General features: G+C 41.7%; 1 protein-coding gene across 2 annotated transcripts in view; it reads left to right on the top strand.

The window, feature by feature from the left end:
* Nucleotides 1-19,129, top strand: part of ATAD2 (ATPase family AAA domain containing 2) — a 47,668-nt gene that overhangs the window by 8,217 nt on the left and 20,322 nt on the right. For both annotated transcript variants that reach the window (XM_084848837.1, XM_084848836.1), the window contains exons 3-15: nucleotides 157-206; nucleotides 6,762-6,930; nucleotides 8,149-8,251; nucleotides 8,540-8,630; nucleotides 9,304-9,414; nucleotides 9,760-9,877; nucleotides 12,412-12,519; nucleotides 12,823-12,931; nucleotides 13,084-13,199; nucleotides 13,984-14,158; nucleotides 14,233-14,321; nucleotides 16,285-16,444; nucleotides 18,877-18,967. In XM_084848837.1, the coding sequence (XP_084704963.1) occupies nucleotides 157-206; nucleotides 6,762-6,930; nucleotides 8,149-8,251; nucleotides 8,540-8,630; nucleotides 9,304-9,414; nucleotides 9,760-9,877; nucleotides 12,412-12,519; nucleotides 12,823-12,931; nucleotides 13,084-13,199; nucleotides 13,984-14,158; nucleotides 14,233-14,321; nucleotides 16,285-16,444; nucleotides 18,877-18,967 (1,490 nt within the window). The remainder of the gene's footprint in view (nucleotides 1-156; nucleotides 207-6,761; nucleotides 6,931-8,148; nucleotides 8,252-8,539; nucleotides 8,631-9,303; nucleotides 9,415-9,759; nucleotides 9,878-12,411; nucleotides 12,520-12,822; nucleotides 12,932-13,083; nucleotides 13,200-13,983; nucleotides 14,159-14,232; nucleotides 14,322-16,284; nucleotides 16,445-18,876; nucleotides 18,968-19,129) is intronic.

Consider the following 19,129-nt stretch of genomic DNA (forward strand, 5'->3'; position numbering starts at 1 on the left):
TCCCCACTGAACCATTTTGTTGCAAGTCCCACTTGTTTCTTCCCAACATTGAGTCCATACTTCATATGGAACCATAGTTCTAGTACTGACCACCAAAAAGATGATAAATCAGATGTTAGATTGTAAAAATTTATGCATGTATTTGCTTCTGTGCAGGCAGCTGGCTAGACTCCAAGCTGATAGAAAAAAAGAAGATTGTGAAGAAGGTAACTAGGAAACTACCCATTCTATTAATTGTAGAAATATGGAGTTGTAAAAGGACCCCGTGGACTACTGAGTCCAACCTTCTTGCCTGGGTAGGGATATCTTTTACATAAATCATCCTTACTGATGTTTGTGTGGCCTTTTAATGAAGATCTTGGTAGAAGGAGATCCCATAGTGTTTATAGGTAATTTGTTCTTTTTGAGCAAGAACAGTTTGACCTTTATGAAGGTTTTTCCTAATATCTCACCTAAAGCTGCACACCCTAATAAATCCATTGGTTCTTTTTCCTGTTCTTGGGCAACAGGATAAATGAATGTACTCTTTTTTAATTTAGGTACCTTTCTATATACTATACTGACCTTGTAGCAGTGACTCAAGAAACTAAGTTTGTGGTCCAACTTCTGAGATGGAATTTGTCAGTTTGGCTGGCAGTAAAGCCTCACATTGGCAGGCTAAGTACAGGGGAGAGATCTCTGGATATAGAGACCAAAAGCAAGGAGGCTGAAGGAAGGGTAGCTAGACAATGAGGCTTGATGGAAAAGGGGCAGAAAAGGCAGGAAATGGAGGTAAGAAGGTACTATCAGGGATCTGAAGAAACTTCACAGCATTTTGGACTCTGTGGGAGGAGCAAGAGTAGAATGCTTGTGAAGAGACAGGATGGTCAAAGAAAGTGGGACAAATTTTGCTGGGCCTGAAGAGCAGAAACCAAAGGTAACTATGGGTGGTGGAAATATGGTGTTGACAAAAGTAGGACTAAGGGAAGAATTGTAAAGTGTGGCTACGGCTATCTACTATTGGCAGGAAGGAATTGGGTAGAGAAGGGAAATTTGGAGAGCTAGGTGTTGTGGCCCATATAGTCGGGGGAGGGGTTGATTGGATTATGGTTTCGACTGTCGCGGAGTTCTGCCAGGTATGCATTTCTGTTAGCACTGTAGTGTTGTGCCCTGGTAACCTAAAAAGCAGTGTATGTGTCTTAGCCCTTGTATAAACTTAGCTACTAGCTTAAAGCTGGGCACATTATAAAAATCTCAGCTACTTTACAAATCCAAGGTATCAAATGTTCTTAGTGGTCTCTGTGCATCACACATATGGGCTCTGTGCCTGCGCGAGTCTCTATTCGGGATACTTCTATAGCCAAGGAATGCTGATTTTGGTGGGAACCCTTCCCCACCATCCCGTAGGACATGTCTGAGTGGGTTCCCGCCAACCTGAGTTCCTTTTTGACCGCCATTATGGTTGCCTCTCTGGGAACTTCGTCCGTTTTTTTCTAGGACTAGACTGCTGAGGTTTTTCTTCTTCCACTTTGCTCGTCTTTCTGCTTTTTCTTACTGTTTTCTCTTACTATCTTAAAAAAGTAGGTTAGATTAGTTAGGGGTTTTTGTCTTATCGGCATATGGCATTGAAGACCCCCTTCAGAAAATGCGTCTGCTATGGCAGCAAATTGCCATCGTCTTAACGGTCATTCTTTATGCCGCCTTTGTCTTGGGGAGGCTTACGTTGTGGAGACCTGCTTCCATTGTCAATTGTTCTCCAAGCAAGGCTGTAAAAATGGTTCAGATAGATTGAAGGTGATTTTGTGGCAGAAGGCCCTACAGGCGGTGGGCACTAAGACATCTCAATCGGGGGCTTCAGGAGCTAAGGAGACGCCGATCTCTGAAATAGCTTCTCCTCCCTGATCCTCTTCAGAGGTGGAAAGAGTGGGCCCACCTACTCCTGGCTGTTCGCTGGCATTTTCAGTGGCTAAGAAAATTTCCAAAAAGGCCAAGCTCACTAAGACTGCAGCGGAGGCTGTACCTAAGAAAGAGAGAAAAAAGGAGGTTAAGAAAAACCCACCAAGATCATTGGAGTCGGGGATCCCTCCTCCCCTACCTCTTTTAAACTCGCCGATTCCGACACTGCCCTCGGTACCGACTGCTACCGTACTGTTGGATCCCCCTTCTACAGTTTTGGAAGGGGAGATTAGAGATCCCTCCCTGGTCGACATCAACCTGTCTCAGTGCTCGGGACCAATGTTCCCAGTCTCTGGAGCCACAATACCATGATAGAGGATTACAAGCCCCTTGATATGGGAGACCACAACCTTTGGCAGCTCATGGGGACTCAGTCGCCCCTTCATTGTTATGACAAGAACTACTGCAGTAGAACTTGCTCTCCTCAACGGGAGTGGGATCAATGCTCAGGTTGGTTTATGCCTCCTCTGAGGTCTTATCAATGTGATGATTGGTCACTCAGAAGAGATTATGATCTGTACTATGATCGTGCAAGGTATTTAGGAGCAGCTTCTCAATACAGATCTTGTCTATCAGTGTCAGCATCAATTTTGCGCCCTCCAGACACTGACGTTTCTCAACCTCCGCCACCCGTGCCCCTGCACTCAACCTCTTTACAATTGGCTAGAGACAACACACTTAGTCCTCCCAAGTGAACTACTAAAGACTTCCGCTCAGAAGGAGTTATCTCATGAGTCAGGATTATCAGTTGGATTCCTCATCTTACTCCTCCATTCCACCTTCTGTTTCTTCTAATGATGTGGTTGGTGCTTGAGATAGAGCTTCTCCTTCGGAAGATATGGGCTATTTCTCAGAACAAGTTCTACAAACGGCGCAGTTGTTGGGAATAGAGGTGCAACAGCCGACAGAAAAGGTCCAGGATCCAGTCTTTGATGCGGTGCATTCTGAGTCTTTGGTACCAGTGGCAATCCCGTTCCTACAGACCTTTCTTCACACAGCAAAGCAAACATGGTCTGCCCCATCGTCAATGGCCCCTACACCTAAAAAATTAAGAGTCAGTGCACAAGGTGCAAGAGAAGGATGCCACATTCCTTTTTACACACCGACGTCCCAATTCAATAATAGTTGAATCAGCTCAGGGACGATCACAACGCTCTCACGTGTCGCCAGTTTATAAAGAAGGATGCAGACTCGACCTTACGGGACCGAGATTTTACTCATCAGCAGCGTTGGGACTCTGCGTTGCTAACTACCAAGCCATGATGTTCCGTTATCAATTATTTTTCTGGGAGAAGATGGATTCCCTATGTACTTTCCTGCTGGAAGGTCAGATGGAATTAGCCAGAGTATTCCAAGAGGAAGCAGTTAGGCTCTCAAACAAACAAATCAACACCGCACATCATTAAGCAGATTGCAGCACGAAGTCAGTAGTTGGCTCAGTGGCACTGAGGCGACATACGTGGCTCCAGTCCATGGGACTAACTCCCAAGGCCCGTTCTAGAATTGAGGACTTACCTTTTGATGGAGAAGGCCTGTTTAATTCTAAGACAGATGACCAGATGGACTCCGTGCAGAAGGCCAGAACAACGGATAAGAAGATGGGAATCGGACAACCTCAGCAGTAAACAGACCTTGCCGTTGGTTTAGACAACAGCATTCATACTATCAGAAGCAAGCTGCAGACATACCTCTTGGTACTAGCTGCACCAGCACCAGCAAAGAAAGCTATTCTACTGCTAGATTTCATACCTCCCGTAATATGGTGGACAACTCCTCCAAACGGTGTCTTTGACTCGGTACTGATTCACGTTGGTCGTGACCTCCCAGGCCCGCAGTTTCATGATCGTCTTTCTTCCTCCTGACTTGGTGTGCAGTAACCTCAGATCAATGGGTATTGGCTATTGCTCATCATGGATACAAGATCGAATTCGATGTTCTCCCTCCACTGGGAACCGTTTGAGTGACCCCGCTGTCAGTAGCGTTACATTTAGAAATGGAGTCTGTACTTTAGAAGGGAGCCATCCAGCATATTTCTTCCGAGAAGCAGAACAAGATTTTTTTCTCCCATTACTTCACAGTTCCAAAACAGGATGGTGCAGCTCCTATTTTGGACCTATGGAAGTTAAATGAGTTTATCACATCCAGGAGATTCAGAATGACTGCTCTTTCAACAGTTCTTCCCCTCCTTTGGAAAGCTGTCTGGTTTTCAGCGGTGGACCCCAAGGATGCTTATTTCCACATAGCAGTCGAAGGGTCATTCAGGAGGTTCCTTTGCTTCGCTGTAGGATCGGCTGTGCTTCAGTTCTGTGTGCTGCCTTTAGGCCTTGCGATGGCCCCAGGGGTATTTACAAAATCTGTGGCAGTAGTATGTGCGTATCTTCAGCTCAAGGGCATCGAAGTTTGCCTGTATTTAGACGACTGGCTTCTGGTCATCACTTCCAAAAAGGCCATGACTCATTCTGTTGTCTTTGTTTGGAGCCTTCTCGGCACTCTGGGATTCTGCCCCAATGAGGAGAAATGTAACGTATTCCCTACTCAGACTATAAAATGCATAGGGGCACACTTGAATGCCACTATGCGCCGTGCTTACCTCCCTTAGGACCATGTAATTCAGTTAGTGGAATTGGCAAGCACTCTGTACTGGAAAAGACTTGTTTCTGTGTATGACTATGTATGACATCCATCCTATAGACATAAGTTTACTTTCTTGGAAAGTGGCTTTCTTGGTAGCTGTCACTTTGGCTAGGAGGGCATGTGAGCTGTGTGCTCTCTGTATCGACATCCCCATTACTATGTTTCATAAGGACGAGATTGTACTTCAACCAGACATTTCTCTCCTGCCGAAGGTGGTGTCGGAGTTTCATATAAACCAGCATGTGGTCCTCCCATCTTTTTTTTCATCACCTTCCTCAGAATTAGAACGACACCTGCATAACCTCGATGTTCACAGTGCTCTGGCTTTGTACAAAGGCTGAACTGAATCGTTTTGTAAATCGCAGAAATTATTTGTCTGCTATGAGTGAGGGCTTACTAGTGTCATCCCAAAGACTGGCTGCTTGGATTATTCAGACTATAAAATTGGCATACCAGCTTTACCGATCAAGATACTTTGCCTCGAATTTGAGCACACTCAATGAGAGCCATGTCGACGGCGTTCGGTAGAGGGGTGCCTTTGCAGGATCTAGGCAAGGCTGTGGTGTGGGCTACCCCATCTACTTTTGTGAAGCATTACAAGTTAGATGTGCATGCAAGGTTGGAGTGCACATTTGGAAGAGCAGTGTTGTTGACAGTTTTATGATATATCTACCCACCACCGGTAAGTTGGCTTGTTAATCGCCCATATGTGTGATGCACAGAGACCATGAAGAAGAAAGGCAGGTTGCTTACCTGTAACTAGTTCTTCGAGTGGTCATCTGTGCATTCACGCAACCCACCTACCATCCCCACTTCGGTGTCAGTATCTTATTGGTATTGATACCGAGGTTTTTTCCTCGGATCCTAGACTGTGTATGCGGTCTCAAGGAACTGAGGAGATCGGTGGGAACCAACTGAGACATTCGCAGTGGGATGGTGGGGGAGGGTGCCCACTAAAAACAGCGTTCCTCAGCTATAGAAGTTTCCCAAATAGAAACTTTGCAGGCACAGAGCCCATATGTGTGAATGCACAGATGACCACTCGAACTACAGTTATAGGTAAGCCACCTGCCTATCTGAGCTAAATTTACACTTAGGGGAGGGGGGAACTGTTGCCCCCAACATTTCCTGCAGTAATTAACTGCCTACCAAATGTAAATATAGCTTAAAATTCCATCCAGAGAGGAAATATTTTGATGCCATCTGCTGACACATTTTTTGAGTCACACCCTGTCTCTTATAGGTCATTGCATCCCTACATATTGTTGAACATGATTTAGTATTCCGGCAGTATAATCTGCTGGTTGTTAAATAATTGATTATGATGATCACAGTTTCTGGTTTAGACTTAATGCTAAAATATGGTTTGATCAAGTTGGGAAGCAATGTCTTAAGCCACATGTGCAAGGGGAGGGGGGGAAAGGAGCAAGCCTACGTCTTGTCATGACATGGAGGATTAAGGATATATGGATGGATTCAAAGAGCAGGTTCTGTTATTTTGATTAAAGAAATGTTCTCTTAACTTAAATAAGTCCTGTGGGGTTTTTTTTTTTGTTCTTTTGCTTTGTATTTGCCCAAATGTAGGGGCTTGGAGCTGAAGCTGCCCTGTGTGAGCCAGAAAGGCACTTCCACTCAGGGAAGGCAGCCCGCCCAAATTCTGCCAATTTGCCAAATCCCCCACCCCACACTGCAACTGTCCATACCATATCCCACACCATTTCAGGGGTTCCCTTGACCCTCAAGAAAGGCTTGGGGGGCAGCCCAGAGGGCTGTAGTGGGAAGGAAGGCCTGAGGAAGCCCTGATCTGCAATAATTATATTTTAATTGGACTTCTCCAGATCCAACCCAGGTTCTTTAGATTTTGAGGTATTTTTGGTATTCTACTACTACTTTTTCTGTTTGCAGCAGAGAAACAATTGCTCCTGGATTTTATTCAGCTGTGTTCCTAGAAACATTTTTCCAAGTGTAGTATATAATCATCTGTTTTTAAGAAGCTTGCATGAGTCATAAATGACTTTAAAAGAATATGGATCATCTATTATGAAAAGTACCCAGGGTGTGCTATATAAATGCTAAAGTATTATTTCACATATGTTTGTGAAACAACTCCAGACTCTATTGAATAATATGTAAAATCTGTTCTTCTATATAAGTCAGTAGACTAGTAAAGATTCCTTTTTAAAAAAATTTAGGAACTGTAGTTCCTGTCACGAGGTCATTGAAAACTGGAATAAATGTGAAGCCCGCTGAACATGTTGCAGAAGAAAATGGGGATGTTGAAGTCCGTCGCAGTTGCAGAATTAGGCGTAGCCGCTATAGCACTATGAACCAATCAGTTTTGTTTGACAAGCTTATCACAAAGTAAGTTTTTTCCCTATGTAGAGTCCAAATGTCCCCCCCAAAATGAACATATTGTGAATGCATGGAACCTTTCCCGACTTTAAATTTCTGGTTGCAGCTGCCATGCACTGTGTAGGATGATATGTACCAACAGGAGTAGCTTTTCAGGCAATACAAGAGTATTCAGTGACAGTGGAAAAGTTGTAGTGAACATGCGGGGAGGCCTTGTATTGTAGCCTGTGTGTATTACTTCTAAAATAATATATTTGAACCTTAATGCTAAATATAAGTAAATACTCACTGTCCACTTATGAGTCCATGTTCTAATTACCCACTCAACTAGTAGATGCTGTGATATGCTTAGTTTTGTTGATAAAATCTGTTTCTGGTCTGTTGGATGTACCATTTTCATAGAAAATGATATACTGTCATGAAAGTGAATTCTGTACCAGAAAATAGCAATGTTACCCATGTGTAGTTCATCACTTAAAGAGAAACCACACATGTCTTGTATATATGCGACAGGAAACTCCAGTTGGTGACTTGTTCCTACCACATGTATAGAGAGCAAAATAGCATACATCAGGGGTAGGTAACATGTGGGGCACATGCAGCCCCAGCCACCCCATGCTATCTGCTGGACCTTGGAAAAAGGTTTTATTTTTTTTTTATTGAAAAAAAGGCACCTGGAGCACTACAGAGTACCCAAAAAGTCAGATCTGGCTTGTTTCCAAGCTAGATTTGATCTTCTAGAGCTCTGTAACAACTGTGGCACTCTAAAAGTCTCAAATTAGCTTATGAACAAGCTACATTTGATGTTTTTTGTGCTTTCGATGCCATTTTTCGTTAAAAAAACCAAAAAACCTTTGGAGGGGGTTGCCCGGCAGACTTTGGCCCAAGGAGGCAGAGGGGAGAATAGCTCCCAAACCCCCCAAAATTGCCCGCCCCTGCACATAGATGAGGTGATCTATATAAACCTTTGATTAATGGAAAGTTGTCATTAATGCTCAGACAAGACTTTTGTAAAATTACCTTATGTTTATATAGTGCATTGCAAACCTCATTTTTATTTATTTTTATATATATATATATATATATATATATATATATATATATATATGAATGAATGATCGATCTGGATTTCCATGATTTCATAGCATAACACATGCTGTGTTTAACTGATTTCTGAAGAAATATTTTTTCATATTCTATTTAATTATATCTTCCTTATTTCATCAGCACTGCAGAAGCTGTACTACAAAAAATGGATGATATGAAGAAGATGCGCCGGCGCAGGATGATGGATTTGGAAGATCTTGGAGTGTTCAATGATAGAGAGGAGGTATGTGCATATTTAGATTGCGTAAAGAATAGTATTACTTGATACTACTTTTGCTTTGTTAAATGTGGTGTTTTCAGATTAACTTTGCTTTTACTCACAATCTGACTGAACCAGATGGTTACCGAAAGCTTAAATTTCTACTTCACTGTGCACCGGAGATGGCTACTTGTACTGGAGATGGCCTTGAAACTTCATTTCTCATGAATGTATGCTGAGGATTTTATTGCACATATGACGTGTGATGTATGCTCATTTGAATGACATGATGTTTTCTTCTGCCCTCTCTAGGAAAACCTAGATGTGTACTCAAGAGGGAAACCAAAAAGAGCAATTCAAAGGACTGATGAAGAAACCACCGATAACCAGGATGGAAGTGCAGGTTATTGTGCTACTCGTAACTTCTTAGAACTGTGTTCTAATGTTCAACTTAAATACAACGTAGTACAATGTTGGTTACCTATCTAGCTATTTGGTGAATTTCCCCTATACTTCATTTAACCTTTGAGCAGATGGATGACTTTCATTAGTATATTTCTGTAGGATGAGGTTTTGCACATCCTCAAAGAACAGTCTCATTTATATAGACAACCCTGATGAGAAATTGAGAAAATGATGTGGAGATAGGAGGTAATTGCTCCCAACAATTCATCCATTGAACCCATTTGGGCAGCAATCCTAAACTTACTAATGAGTAACTCATTGACTTTTGTAGTTTTTACTTCTGAGTAGACATGTACGGGATTTGCGCTGTTGCAGCTTCTTAAAAAACCAGGAAAATTGTATAATTTCACTTTAATGAGTCTGCTACCACTAATCCAAGATTGGCAATATTGAACTCAGAGCTACAATTCACCGTCCTAGAATATGCTGTAAGTCAGCCTTCCCCAACCTGGTGCTCTCCAGATGTGTTGGACTTCAACTATCAGCAGCTACAGCCAGCAAGGCCAATGGTCAGGAATGCTAGGAGTTGTAGTCCAAAATATCTAGATGTTGGGGAAGGTTGTAATAACTTTTTTTAAAAGAACTAAAGAAAAATATTATCTGTTAATTAGAATCATCAGAAGAAGGTGAAGACCAAGAAGATGAAGATGGAGAAGATAATCAAAAGCGCTATGACCTTAGACAGCGAAAAACTGTTGTGCGCTATCAGGCCTCACCAGAAAGTAAGTTTCCTGTATCTTTCTGGAGATATCATTTGGCTGTGGCTGTGAATATTACATTTGGAAATCTTTTGAACTTTGTGTAGATCACCCCCTCTGTATTTTGCCATCTTATGCTTTGCCATGCAGTCATGTACCCTTTCACTAGGCAACATTTCAGCAGGTACTGAATGGATCTAATTTCTGTGACTCTTTCACAGTTTGAAGGAATTAAAAGACTTCGGTCAGAAATTAAATGAATTTAGTTCAGATGAAAACTAAACTAAGCAAAAATGTGTGGTGTTCCTATATTCTGATACTTTGTGTAACTGGTTTTTTTTTTTACAAAGGTCTTGTTGTTTTTAATAGAACCCAGGCACCAAAGGAAGCCCAAACTATTTTACCCTGATGCAGCCTCTCCAGCTAGGCGAAGGTTTTCGTTTAGCCCTGCGGGACCAAGGAGCCCTTACTGTAAAAAGATCAACAGGTTTGTTGTTTGTGCTAGAGCTCTGGTATTATCAGTGCTTGAGGTGTCCTCTGTACTTCTGAATTATTCATCCACTAGGGTTTGTTCAGCTAAATTGCTCCCTAGCTATACTTCGCTTACTATTGTGTAAGTACTGCCACAGCAAGCCGCCTTGTGTGCAAGTTTCATTTTGAATCTGCAGCCCCCACTCAAAGATGGCTGTGTTGTGTGATCCCGACCACTGAGGGTTATTTGAGGTTTAAACAACCCTTGCATAACCTTCAGCGGCCGGGATTACACAACACAGCAACCCCTGAGGGGTGGTTACTTATTCAAAATATTGCCCATACACACTGCGGCTCATCAAGGGTTAAATAACCCACAGTGAGCAGTGTGGTGTCATGTGGACTGGCCCAGTGTGTCCAGCTCTGACAGCTGCGTATATTTGCTTGAAGGCTTCACTGTATGAAACCAAGGGCTATTCCAATCCCTGCAAAGGTAGTTCTGTTTGCTAGTATCTTAATAAAGGATGTTCATCTTAGATTGGCCTTGAAGTGCCTCTACCCATAATGGCAGGTGATGAAAACAAATGTATATATGCATTTCATAAGCTTTTCTGCATCATTTTGTGATGAAATTAAGCTGTAGCAAACTTTGTTGACTGGTTTAGAGCATGGTGGCTTGTTTCTATATTGAGATGGGGCAATGGGAGTATATTAACAATGCGGTGCTTGCTTCTTGTTGTCTCTGAGGCCCAAGTCATAGTACTGGTTTTGGCTAAAAGCCTTAAGGGTGCAATTTTATGCATGTTTAGGTTGAAAAAAGTCCTACAACTCCCAGCATTCCCTAGCTAGCCAAAACATGCACAGGGTTGCACCCTAAATGATTAACTACAACATATGTCAGACATGAGGAAGGAGGTGATCTTTTATTTCAATATCAAAAATGTACATGGGATTTCTATGCTGTGTTCCCTCACTAAGGGAGCAATCCTGTGGCCGCTAGTCAGCGGCTAGGTGGCCATGGGATATCTGGTTTTCCGGGAACTGGTCTCTGAGCCCACACTCCAAGGTCGTTTCCTGGAGAACTTGCTGCCTTCGAGGCAGCGCGGAACAGCCCCACGCTCAGAAGAGGAGCGCAGAGCAGTTAAAACAGGGTGTTCTGGGGGGCGGGGAGGACGGAAATGCCAGTATGACACATCCTATGTGTCCTACCAGCAGCCTCCTCCCCTGCTCCACCTTCTCGCGGCTTGACAGCTGAAATCGGCTGTCTAGCCACAAATGCAGGGCAGGAGAAGCACAGAGGTAACGATCCCCTCTGTGCTTCTCCTGCCCTGCATTGGATAGGCGGTCGCCTCCGAGTTCAGAGGCAGCTTCCTATCCCCACAGGATTTGCACCCTAAAATAGTGATTTTGGCTCAAGCACGGTGGTAGCAATAGCTGATGCCTTCATAAATGATTTGAACAGATGACCAGTAAAGATGTAAGGTTTCCTAAAGAGGACTTACATGCTCCAAATAATAGTTTTCAGGAGGGAATGATTCAGTGTATTTTCCTGATTGGGGCTATTGGGATGGTTGAACTCAGCAAAGGTGTTGGGGAAGAGAGACCGTCGCTAAAGTAGTGATTTCAGTTCAAGGCAGATAGTAGCAGTATCTTCTTCCCTTATAAATGGTTTGGGCAGATGACCAGCAATGATGTCTGCAAAATAATTCTTTTTTAATCTCTTTTCCTTGCTTCCACCCAGTATTTCCAGTACCATTCATGATTATGGTGAATGGTGCCAGTGTAGTATACAGTTTCTTACTCTGACAGTTGAGACATAACTACAAATGTTACATGTATACTTCTGGCCTCAACTTATTGAAGTATCCCTATATTTTGAAACCTTTGGAAATATACGAAGCTGTCATGTTTGGAGTTGGATAGTTGGTCCCTCTAGCCCGGTATTGTTTAATCAGTCTAGCAGTCATTCGTCAAGGTCTCAGGTAGCTGTTTTGGGAAAGATTTGAACAGGTGTTGCTTTAGCTACTCAAGATTCTTTTTAACTGGTGATGCCTGGGACCTTATGCATGCGAAGTATGTGATTCCCACTACACTATGGCCCCTCCGTATAAATCAGCCTCATCCAACTATCCAGAATATATATTTGCAGGCAGTGTAAATTTGCAACCCATCTTTTTTTTCTTGGCTCAATTGGGGGCAGGCACTTTTCCTTACAAAAGGTTGGATTGAGACTTAGTCATGCTAGAGTAGATCCATTCAGATTAATGGGACAATTTAGTCATAACTTGTCCTATTGATTGAAGTGAGTCTGCTTGCAGAATGACCAAGTCTGGATCCAACCCAAAGAGAGGGTGTATGCTGAAAATTTGTATCTATAGTGATAAAACTCCTGCCTTTTCCTTCCACTCTTTTTCCCACCTAGCATATCCGCATGCACCATACCCACTTCACTAATATAAGAAATGAGTTGTAGATGCCTTAACTGGCTGTGAATTAATTGTGCAACATTTCACAGTACATGCTTACTTACAGTGTTTGTCTTTAAAACAGACGAAAGCATGCAATTCATAATAGTGATTCTACATCATCATCATCATCTGATGATGAGCAGCGTTTTGAGAGACGTAGGAAACGAAGTCGGAACAAAGCATTAAGCAGGTATTCTGCAGCTTTTGCACTTGAGTAACAATGTACATATCTATTCTCATCCTGAGTCTGGATTGGGGTTGTGTAAAACATTGTCAATGAGCAACTGGGTTTATTCTGGCTTTCCTTGAGTTAAATATATCATGTTGTGTGGAGGCACCATATTAATGATTTGGCAACTAGTTTTATCTTCAGCTAATGGGGATTCTACAGTACTTTATAGCTAAGACATTTGCTAAATTAAGTAAAATTGCATTACCTTATTATGATAATAGTTTGTGTGTCATTTTCAACAATTCCTGATTCCCGAGTTAGGTGCCTTCCGCTAAACTTTAGGAAAGATGAGTTGAAGGGAATCCACAAGGATCGAATGAAAATTGGAGCAAGCCTTGCTGATGTTGATCCAATGCAAATAGACTCTTCAGTAAGTATCTCATATTCCTGAGTAAATTTTGTTCATTACTGACTTCTCCCCTTAAAGTACAACTCTTATCTTGAGTATCTACTTTTTATTATTGCATTTGCTATAATTTTTGTTGACTTTTTTATTTGTCAACTCTTATCTTCCCACCTTAGGTCCGATTTGATAGTGTGGGTGGGCTCTCTAGCCATATTTCAGCTCTAAAGGAGATGGTGGTTTTCCCACTACTTTATCCAGAAGTGTTTGAGAGATTCAAAATTCAGCCTCCAAGGTAGTATTTAATTTTGTTTCCAGGATATTAGTGAACCTTAGGCAAATCTCAAACTTGCATCTTCTCAGGATTGCTAGTTCCTTTAGACCCGTCACCCAATAACATAGTTACCAGTTCTGTGTAGATACACCATGTTTACATCCAAGTGTGCAGCAAATGTTTTTGCTGTGTGTGTGCAGCAGGAAGTCACTGTTAGCAAAATAGGCATATATGCACTTAAATCGTATTCATACATATATAGAATACATTTCTGAGTGTAAAAACTGAAAATGCCTTTGAGTTGAAGCTTATTTTTGTGTGAAGGGACAAGATATTCTGAAAAGTCAACAAAATAGTATTCTGCAGCTATGTCTGAGTTGGGAAACTAATTGCATAATATAAGTGTGTGTTTAAACTTCGATGGGAAATGCACTGTTCTTGAAATTTTTGCCATCCGCTGTAACTGGCTTTGCACTTATTTGATTATATGTTTATCAGCTGCCCAGTAATCAGTTCTCTGGGCAACATAAAAATGAATTAAAAATCACAGTTAAAAAGAGCAAATTAAAAGGGGATCCAGAAAATCATAGGACAGTTAACTTAATGTCTGTTTCTGGTAAACTGGTGGAAAGTATTTCAGATAATTTTATCCATCATTAGACGGAGAAGTCTTGATGAAGAAGACTCAACATGGGTCTGGCAAAGGTCACTTAAAATCATATAATGATTAGGTGCAATGTGCTATACTTTTGAGATGGTGAAGCAGTTCTACTAATCACAAGATTGTAAATTCCCATTTTTATAGGGGCTGCCTCTTCTATGGTCCACCAGGTACTGGAAAAACTCTTGTTGCCAGGGCACTTGCTAATGAGTGCAGTCAAGGTGACAGAAGAATATCATTTTTCATGAGAAAAGGTGCTGATTGTCTCAGTAAATGGGTGGGAGAATCTGAACGACAACTTCGTCTGTTGTTTGATCAGGTAACTTTGCTTTCTCTATATGTTGTGTCCTTTGTTTCTGCTTCGGTACTTATTCATTTGAGCTTTCCTTGTAGGCCTTTCAGCTGCGTCCTTCGATTATATTCTTTGATGAAATAGATGGTCTTGCTCCTGTACGGTCCAGTAGGCAAGATCAAATTCACAGGTAGGAGCTAGATATTTAAAAGCTGTATTTGTTTTTGTTTTTCAAATTTGCTTGAACTTTAAATAATATTTGGCTTCAGTTAAATTGGATTTCATACATATATGGGCTCTCATATATATGGACAGACACATCTTGGTTCTATTTGGAAAAAGTTAGCATAGAAAAAATAAAAATGAATAAATACAACTTCATGCTGAAATAGTGCTCAGCTGGTGGTCCAAGGAGCATTTTCTCACTTCAATCTGTTCCTTCCTTCTAAAATTGTTCAGAAAGCTAATTTGAGGCTTAATTTTTTGTATTTTCAGTTTTTGTCGAAACACAGAACTACTGGTACAAACATTGTGTACCATAACACACTGACCTGGTTCGCATGACATGCTGGACTCACTGTGGGCTATTTATCCCGTGATGAGTCAGGCGTGTGTGGCCACCATTATAAATATGCAACCCCTGATGGGGTTGGGGTGTGTTGTCCGAACCTGGCCACAGTTTATTTGAGGGTTAAAACAACCCTTGCATAACCTCTGTTTGTAGTAGGGTTATGTGAGGGTTGCTTAACCCTCGAATAACCCACGGTGGCTGGGTTCAGACAACACACTGCAACCCCATTAGGGGTCACACATTCATAACAGTGGCCTCACATGGTCAGCATGCATCACAGCTCATCATGGGTTAAATAACCCACAGTGAGCCCAGCATGTCATGAGAACTGGCCCACTATTTCCAGTTTAGAGATTCATAAGCTTGAAAGCAAGTTACTTGCTTAAGCAGCGTGTATTTAGCCATTTGCCTAAAATGAATAACAATTCCTCCTGGCAACTAATATGAAAGCCCCAAAACCTGAAGTCCTGCAATACCAGGTATGCTTGTTTCTTTTTCTATTGCAACATTGACGCAATACCATTTATGAGTTCAGTTCAGAGCACAAATGTGAGTTTCAGCTCAAATACTCTATAGTTGGTCATGCCAGTTTTAAGACTGAAAGACCACCTTCTCCCATATGAGCCTTCCCGAATCTTAAGATCTTTGCGAGAGGACTTTCTTTGGAGATGGCCACCTTCAGAGACTCGTCTGGTGGCAACGCGAACGAGGGCATTCTCAGTGGCCACTCCCAGGCTCTGGAACTTCCTGCTGAGGGAGGCTAGATTCACTCCATCTCAGCTGTCCTACTCACAGGCAAAGACCTTTTTATTCAAGCAGGCCTTTGGTGTGTAAGCAGGTGTGTTGGGTTGGATGCTGTTTTTATTTTGTTTTTGTTGTGCTTGTAATTGTGCTTTAATATATTTGTTTTATTGTTGTAATCAAGTTTTATTTGGGATTGTAAGCTGCCTTGAGTGCTGTTTTTCTTGGTAGAAAGTCAGGGATCAAATCAATAAATAAAACAAAACTTACATGTTACCTCTGGCATGTGTGGGAATCCCACACTACAGCAGGAATATTAAATCTTGTAACCACATGGCATGCTTTGAGGAAGTGCAGCTCTGACATTGTCTTCTGCCTGTCCCACATGAATGAGCTGGCTTTCAGATTAGTGAAGTTATTTTGAGTTTGACTCAAGACTTCCTTTGAAAATATGAGTTCACAGGTTGGGAACCGCCTTCCACTACAAACTTCAGACTGTGTCCACAGAAGTTTTTGTTTCCATTGATTTGGATCTTTTATTGGTGGGTATAGGCTTGGACCTGAAGATTCTACTGAATGAGCCGAATTGCCTACCACTTGCAGATTTGGGGGGGTGGTGGTGTTCGTTTTCTAATTTCTCTCTTTCTCTTGTTTGCATACACACAGAGGCATGAACCCATGAAAAAAACTGATCTGGAGTGTAGCCTGACTTTCTAGAGTCAGTTTTCATAGCCACTGGGTTCTGCAGATGGGGATGGGGGAATGGTCTCTTTCACTTGTTTGGCAGGATCTTTAGATCGAAGCCATATAACGGATAACTACTTTCTGTTTTTGATTTAAGTTCAATTGTGTCCACATTGCTTGCACTGATGGATGGCTTAGACAACAGAGGTGAGATTGTGGTGATTGGAGCTACCAATAGATTGGATTCTATAGATCCTGCTTTGAGAAGGCCTGGACGTTTTGACAGAGAATTCCTCTTCACCTTGCCAGATAAAGATGTAAGAAACTTTATTTTGTTAATGAATGGAATGGGGTGACCTCTAGAGCAGTAAACACCTGGCACTAGAACAGCTTCTTAAATTGAATTTAAATCAGTCTTGCATTGAGAAGCTGGGAAGTGCATCATTTGTTTGAACTGTAATAAATAGCTTGAGTTCTTAATTGTGACAAACTAATTAACTTGCTAGTGTACAGAGCGAGAGGATATCCTGTTTTTTCTAATTAAAATGTTTGACATCTACTGAGAATTATTCTGTTATGCTGAAGGGAATGAGGTAGGGAGAAACTCTGGGTTATATGAAGTGCATGGACATAGACATTTTGGCATTCCCTTCCCAACATCTCCTGATACCACTTTACCCTAATCTCAAATGCATCAGATTGAAATAGATTCCATTGTAATCAGTGGGCTAGTTCTCTATTGAATCTTATGATTGGTTGGGGGAAGCTGGGAGTTGTAGGACTTATTTCTGTCTCAACAGGCATAGATAAGATTGTGTCCTAAGGTACTTACACTGTGTACTTGGTTTTGAATTCCTTAGAAAGTCATTTACCTAGAAAGTGACTCCATTAAAATCTTGCTTCTTAGAACATTGTTAGTATGAAAAAAAGAAATTATCTAAGGGTAACATAACAAGAGCCCCGCTGTATCTGACCAAAGTTCCACCTAATCCTGCAGCCTGTTTCCAACAGTGGCTGACTTAATGCCTTTGGGAAGCCTACAAGGAGGCCGTAAAGGCAATTGTACTCTCCCTTTGTTGCTCCTCAGCAACTGGTATTTAATGGCATACTGCTTCTAAATCTGGAGGTTGTATATAGTTATCATCGCTAACAGCATTGATAGAACTTTCCTCCATGAAGTTATTTATTGCCTTTTTAAAGCCATCTAGTCCTTTAAAATTCACCTTTTCCAGGAAGACTTAAGATCATCCTCTTAATCCTTATACTTTATTGTAACTAAGTCAAAGTATGTGTAATTGCATAATCTCCCCTTGTCTATTGTAAGCTCTTTTTGCTATGGATCTGTCATACCTGTTCTTTGTAAAGTACCATGTACATAGTTGGTGCTATATTACTAAATCAACTAGTGCTCATGTTCTGTGGCAGTGAAGTTAATTATGCACTGTTGAAGCACCTTCTGTTAACTGTCGCACATCTCCTAATCCATTTCATTGGATGACTCCAAGTTCTAGTATTATGAGAGAGGAAGAAAAACTTATTCCTATCCACTTTCTCTATGTATGCTTTTATAAACCTTTCACCGTGTCCTCTCCTTAGGGAGCAATCTTATGGCCCCTAGACAGAGTGAGGGGCCATAGGAAAGTTCAGAGGCAGTGCTCCAGCCTCAGAGGGGGGAATCAGAGATCCGACCTCCCCCTTCACTTTGCGCCAGCTGGCCTTCAAGGTCAGGAACTCAACCTCGGAGAAGGGGAAAGGAAGGCTTTTGCGGGGTGGGGGGGCGTGCACTGGAGAGGTCAGGATACGAGCTATCTTGAGCCTCTGCCAGCCTCCTTCCCTCCCACTCTGAAATGCCCTCTCTAGATGGGCAAAAAAGGCTGTCTAGTGAAAAATGCAGGGCAGGACGATGGGGTGGCGAAGATTGCCTCCACTGCTCCTCCTGTCCTGCATAGGATGATTCTATGCCTCCATATTCAGGTGCTTATGATCATCGAGGTCACTTTTTCCCCCAAAACTAAAAAGCCCCAATCATAAGGGAGTTATTCCAGTGTCCTGATCCATTTTGATTGCCTCCTTTTGCACCTTATCCAGTGTTACAGTATCCTTTTTGAGACGAGGTGATAAGAATTATACACAGCGTTCCAAGTGTGGCCACATAGATTTGTATAAGGGCATTATGATACTGGCAGTTCTACTTTTCTCCGCCTTTCCTAATAATCCCTAACATTGAATCCAGTTTTTTCACAGCTGCCATAACATTGTTATTCAGGTGTCATGATTTCACAGTCAGTTTCCTGAGTAGTCAGGATCTTTTGCTCCAGCATACAGACTTCACATTTACCTTTGATCCTCATTTGCTTTTTTTATTGCTCACAGTTTGGAGAGAAAGAACCTTCTGGGGTCTTCACAGTCAGCTTGGGTTTTCACTATCTTGAATAAGGATAAAATAAGGGAAAGTTGGGGTATGTGAAGAAAATTTGCAATCTGCTAGCTCTTTTCAAAGTGCTTTCCTTCACCAACTTTATTAGTAAAGTGTACAGTATTAGTAAAGAGTAAAGTAATGTAGCTACGTTACAGAAGTTGAACGTAATAGTACTATAAGTATGGAGCGTTAATGTGGATTAGAACACTTGTTAAGTAGTGTAACATTGAGAGCTATGGATGGCATAACTGGAGATATTTTGAAAAGAAAATCTATAGATAGGTTATTGAAACTAGAGGGATTTTAAAATAGAAATATATGTATTTCTAGGCACGACAGGAGATCCTTAAGATACACACACGAGAATGGTCCCCTAAGCCATCGGATATGTTTCTTGAAGAGTTGGCTGAAAAATGCGTTGGTAAGATAACAGCAAATGTCAAACTTCTGAGTTTGAAAAAAGACTTCTGCTGTTTTGCATAACCCTATTAATAATAGTGTTTGGTACAGTTGCTTGTAAGCATAGGGGATTTTGAGCAAAATTTGGAATTTTTAAAAAAGAAAAGCCAAATGTTGTGACCCA

Source organism: Heloderma suspectum, chromosome 4 (assembly GCF_057233095.1).
Source record: "Heloderma suspectum isolate Gila_16-S chromosome 4, 16-S_ref, whole genome shotgun sequence".
NCBI classification, from domain to species: Eukaryota; Metazoa; Chordata; class Lepidosauria; order Squamata; family Helodermatidae; genus Heloderma; species Heloderma suspectum.